Genomic DNA, 4906 nt, shown 5'->3' on the forward strand with positions numbered 1-4906 from the left:
GAAGTAGAAATTAGATAATGAAAATTAAGAGACCGTGATAAGAAGAAGGCAAAGGAAGAGAAAACTACCGGATGTCGGTGGCGGGCGCGAATGTTTATTTGGTTGAGCGAGAGAGAGGCGTTGGAAAAACAATAAGAGGGGATGAAAAATATAAGAGAGAGAAGAGAGAAGAGCTTCATTTTGTATTTTTCCCTCTCACCCGAATTCTAACTTTTGGGACTTTATTTTTTCTATTTTTTTTTTTTTTTTACTAATCTAGTTTCTATTATCTTAACCTTAACCCACGGTTTCCTGTCAAAACAAAAATTTATAAAAACGTTACAAATTAATTCTCAAATCCGGGAAAATTAACTAACACATTATTTGCAATTTTAACGCTAAATAAACGTTAGGAACTTAGTTACGCCTAAAAAGCGTTAGTAAACAAAAAAAGTGTGCGTTACTGATTTTCTGTTTTGGTGTAGTGTCTCCTCATGAAACTAGCCTGGCAAATGCTAACCATGGACAACTCTTGGTCCAAGTACATGGAACAGAAGTATAAAATGAAAAATGGCAAATGGCTTGCCTATTATAAGTGTTCCGCCATCTGGGCCGGGATTAAGTGGGCTTTGGAATCCATGAGAAACAACATTTCTTGGGCCATTGGAAATAGTACTGCAGTGGACATGTGGAGAGATGTTTGGGTTGGGCCTAGTTCGGTGGCGGACTTGCTCCCACACATCGACTGGAGAAACCCCAAAACCAGAGTTAGCAACTTGATAAGGAACAATCAGTGGCACTTGTACCGAAACTCGATCTGCAGCTCTTTGAGTCGTTGGGCATGTCTCTTCTCTCTCTACCCCCACCTTGCAATGAGCTAGAAGATTGCTGAATCTAGAAGCCCGACAAGGAAGGCAAGTTCACACTCCTCTCGGCTTATGACACTATAAGGGACAAGGGACATATTGTCTGGTGGCATCGCTTCATCTGGAACAGTTACATTCACCCCAAAACTGCTGAAATGGCTTGGAAGATTATGCATCATATCATACCAACAGATGACAAAGTTACAAGTAAAGGTATCCAATTGGCTTCTCGCTGTAACGGATGCAAGGAAGACGAAGAAAGCTTTGCTCATCTTTATTGGTACTGCCCAAACTCTCAGGCTCTCTGGGATTGGATTAAAGCTTTATTCCAGTTGAATGCACTATCAGTTAACGAAAACAGGGATATGAAGGAAATTCTGAAAGTGGCAAATCATGCAAGCCCACTGATCAAGGAATTGTGGATAGCAACAATTCTGAGCTTGTTGGTAGCAATATGGAGGATGAGAAATGCACAGAGGTACAACGACTCAAACTTCAACCATCGGTTCATAAGAAAGCTGGTCTGGCAAGGAATTCATACGACTGGTAGACTGTCCAAGAGCTACATGTTCAATTCTGCCAAGGAATTGGCAATTATGCACTCTCTAGAGATCGTTTGCAAGCCTAAACCGAGAAAAGCCATTCAACAAGTCAAATGGTACCCACCAGAGGTAGGAGTTGTAAAGATCAATTATGATAGTAGCTCTCTTGGGAATCCTGGTTGAGGGGGTGTGGGACTAATCTTCAGAAACCATCAGTACCACCTACTCAGAGTTCTCGCACAAGGACTGAGGATAGTTACTAACTATGAAGCGGAGTGTCAAGCACTAACTTTGGCAGTGGAGGGTGCGGCAGCAAGGAACTGGACAAGAGTTTGGCTAGAAACAGATTCACAGATAGTTGCACTAGCCTTCACTCATGGCCATATACCCTGGGACCTTAAATCAAGGTGGGTGAGAGCTATTGTGGCGCTCTCCTCCTATAGGATATCGTACGCATGGCGGGAAGCCAACTTCAGCGCAGATGCCGCGGCAAAGCATGGAGCCACTTTAGAAAATGATGAATTTGTATGGAGCGTGGAAAGACCACCTTTTGTCACAAAATTGGAAAACCAGGACCAGTTATACTTTAGATTTCCCTAGAGTGTAGCAAGATGCCCTTTTGTTCCTTCTGGTGGAAACTCTATAATGTAACTTTATTATTATAATAATATATTCACATTTGCTTGTAAAAAAAATACTTGATTCGAGATTCAGATGCCACTGCCCCCTCCCTAATAGGTAAATAATGAACTAGCATAGTATACACCTCATTTTCACATTCTAAGGTTTTCATATTTAAGATTTACTTTTCTTCTATGTAATAAGAATCTCTATAATAAACCATTATATTTTGACTCGGCATGAAATGAAAATTCCAAGTTGAGAGAAGGTGTTCTATAAACAAGAATGAATTTGGTACTCAAAACAATGATTTGTGCAATTTATGACAAGTGTACACCTTTGTTATGGCTTCATACTTAACGATCCAAGAATTTCCAAAGAGATTAATTTGTTTTCGTATGTTTTGTGTACGTTGGGATTCTTTTGCTTTCAATGCACATGCATAATTTTTATTCTTTTAAAATGCTTTCAAACTTGGAATTTCAGTTCTAAACTTAAATGTTTGATCTTTTCAACTATGTTGCTATATTGTTGTCTTAGTTATTTATGTTTTGGTTTCCACTACTTATGATATTTGTTGGTTAATTTCTCTTTTTGTTTGTCAGATTGTCTGATTTTGATAATTTCATATTTTATGCTTAAAAAATTGTTTGTGGTATTTTATCAGTGTTTTTTTGAAGCTTTCGATTGAAAATTTTTCTAACAAAAGCTTGCCAATATAACCACGCTCACTCCTCTTCAGGTGGTGGAAGTGAGGTAGGTCTGATTGAGAAGGGTGTAGTCTCTTGAAAACCATGCATGTATGTATTGGAACTATGCTTAATGTCGACTCAATGCATTTTGAACGAAGGATAATATGAGCATCTACATCTGTTAGATATGACTTCGTTATTTGATAAAGAACTGGGTGAATGTGCCGGTGGTTGTGAAATAGGCAAGCATGCAGATATGCATTTTGTAGTTACTTTTTTTTTTAATATTAATATTAGGGGGTAAGGCTTGATTTTTTTAGTTTCTTAGAGCGCCCAAGTCTAAATTAGTGGTGTTGTTTATTAATGTCTAATTCCAACGATAATGAATTTTTAGGCCACTAAGAAATGACATGCATAACTACTATGTAACTAGAGGACTACAAATATGCTGCTTGGTTTTCTATACGTGGTTCATTTACTTTATTTATGTTTGGTTGTTTGATTATTTATGTTATTTCTTAAGGGTTCAATAGGTCATCTAAAATGGTAGAAGGAGCAAATTTGGTTGATTGTAGGCAAGCATTAGTCGGACAACGACTTCATATGAGACTTGATGGGGTCGTCGAGGTTTGTACATACTTAAGAGTTTATATTTGTTCATGTTGTTCATGTATTGGATTTTGTAGTACAATCTTTAATTTTTTTTTTTAAAAATCAGATGATTTGAGGTTGCTTTGGGGATTCAAGTTTAAAATATAGGTCTGTCCTTTTTCGTTTAACAAGCATTGTACAACCTAAAAAGCTATAGTATATTAGACAACTTAATTGCGTTTATAATAGACCGGAAATTGAAGTTATGCTATATTGCTATTGTTTTACACTAGATCGATTCAACACATTACATGGACCAGATAGTGTTCATGACTTTATTGGCACACTTTCTTTACATTTTCAATTCTTTACCACTAGATTCATTGTGATTGTGGTACCTGATTTTAGAAGAAGTTGGTTCGTACAATATTCGTTTCAGTTGCATGTTTCATAACTTTATCGTTTGTTTGTTAAAAAGATGCAGTACACTACAAATATACCAAACATTTGTTCCATACATCCTCCAACCCACACACAAATACACCACAATGTTAGTGCATTGTTGTCAAGCAGGTAATATCATCGTCAGAGTTTTTCATTAGGAAGTTGTTAAAGCTTTTTCTATATGCAACTAAACTTATATCAATGTTCATTAGAAGAATAATATGCATAGATTACAATGGTGCATACAGATAGGATACAAAACAATGGAGGTAGTGGGAGACTCAGTAAAGAAATTTAAGTTGTGAAGAATATAATAAGGAAGATCTACCTTAGGTAGTTGGGTCTGCTATCTTGTAGCTTATGGTATGTGGAAGAATCAAGATCAAGCTGTGAAGTGACTCAAGCAACTTTGCAGATTTACTAGCTTTTCTAAGGGTCCCATCAAGGTGCAATGTTTAAACACGTCTCTTTTTAGGAAACTAAACACTAGACCACGACTTATTAATTTGTACTATTTGTTTTATTGTAAAATTCTTTGTTTATAACAGTGCAAGTGCAAGTGTTTCATGTATGTAAGGTTTTGGATATAAACTTCGCAATTTATTAGAAGATGATGACTTATTATTATTTTTAAATTAAATGTAGAACTTCTTTTTTGTAACAGATCCATGTATTTAAGGCTTTGGATAAAAAGTTGATTCTTAACCAATATGAAGGCTCATGATGCTGCAACAAAGAATACTACATTTAATTGGTTGGGCATCACGAGCAAAAAACAATAAGTGCCAGTGCGAATAGGTGGTAGGGAGTATATGATCTAAAAATTTATTTGCTGAGATTGGTATAATTTGTATACTCATTAATATGTATTTTACCTTTTGTTGAAATAGACTTTGGTTAATTGTTAATTGCACATGTGCAACAAACAAACATTTAAGTTGAAGTAATATATTATAACATTCAATCCATGCTAAGATTTTTTTGCGAAATTCATGGATTGAAAATTGCAACAACCCATTATCCAGTACTTTTTTTTTTGGTCTTTTGTCTTTTGTCTTTTGAATACCTTATATATATATATATAGCTACTTAAGTTAACTTTAAAATAAGTACATAAGTAAAACCTCACCTACAAAATGAATTCAAACCTATTTTTTGTGGATATGATATA

General features: G+C 35.7%; 1 protein-coding gene across 1 annotated transcript; it reads left to right on the forward strand.

Moving 5' to 3' along the window:
• The first annotated feature begins 1000 nt into the window (after positions 1–1000).
• Positions 1001–1570, forward strand: LOC147503026 (uncharacterized). The gene has a single exon (XM_086604688.1). It carries the CDS (start codon positions 1001–1003, stop codon positions 1568–1570), a length of 570 nt encoding a protein of 189 aa, XP_086460814.1.
• The last annotated feature ends 3336 nt before the right edge of the window (positions 1571–4906 follow it).

The sequence above is a fragment of the Coptis chinensis genome, chromosome 4 (assembly GCF_015680905.1).
Source record: "Coptis chinensis isolate HL-2020 chromosome 4, ASM1568090v1, whole genome shotgun sequence".
NCBI classification, from domain to species: Eukaryota; Viridiplantae; Streptophyta; class Magnoliopsida; order Ranunculales; family Ranunculaceae; genus Coptis; species Coptis chinensis.

What these genes read in the sequence shown, in the direction of transcription:
- LOC147503026 (XM_086604688.1), top strand. Translation starts at nt 1,001, where the DNA reads ATGGCTTGGAAGATTATGCATCATATCATACCAACAGATGACAAAGTT.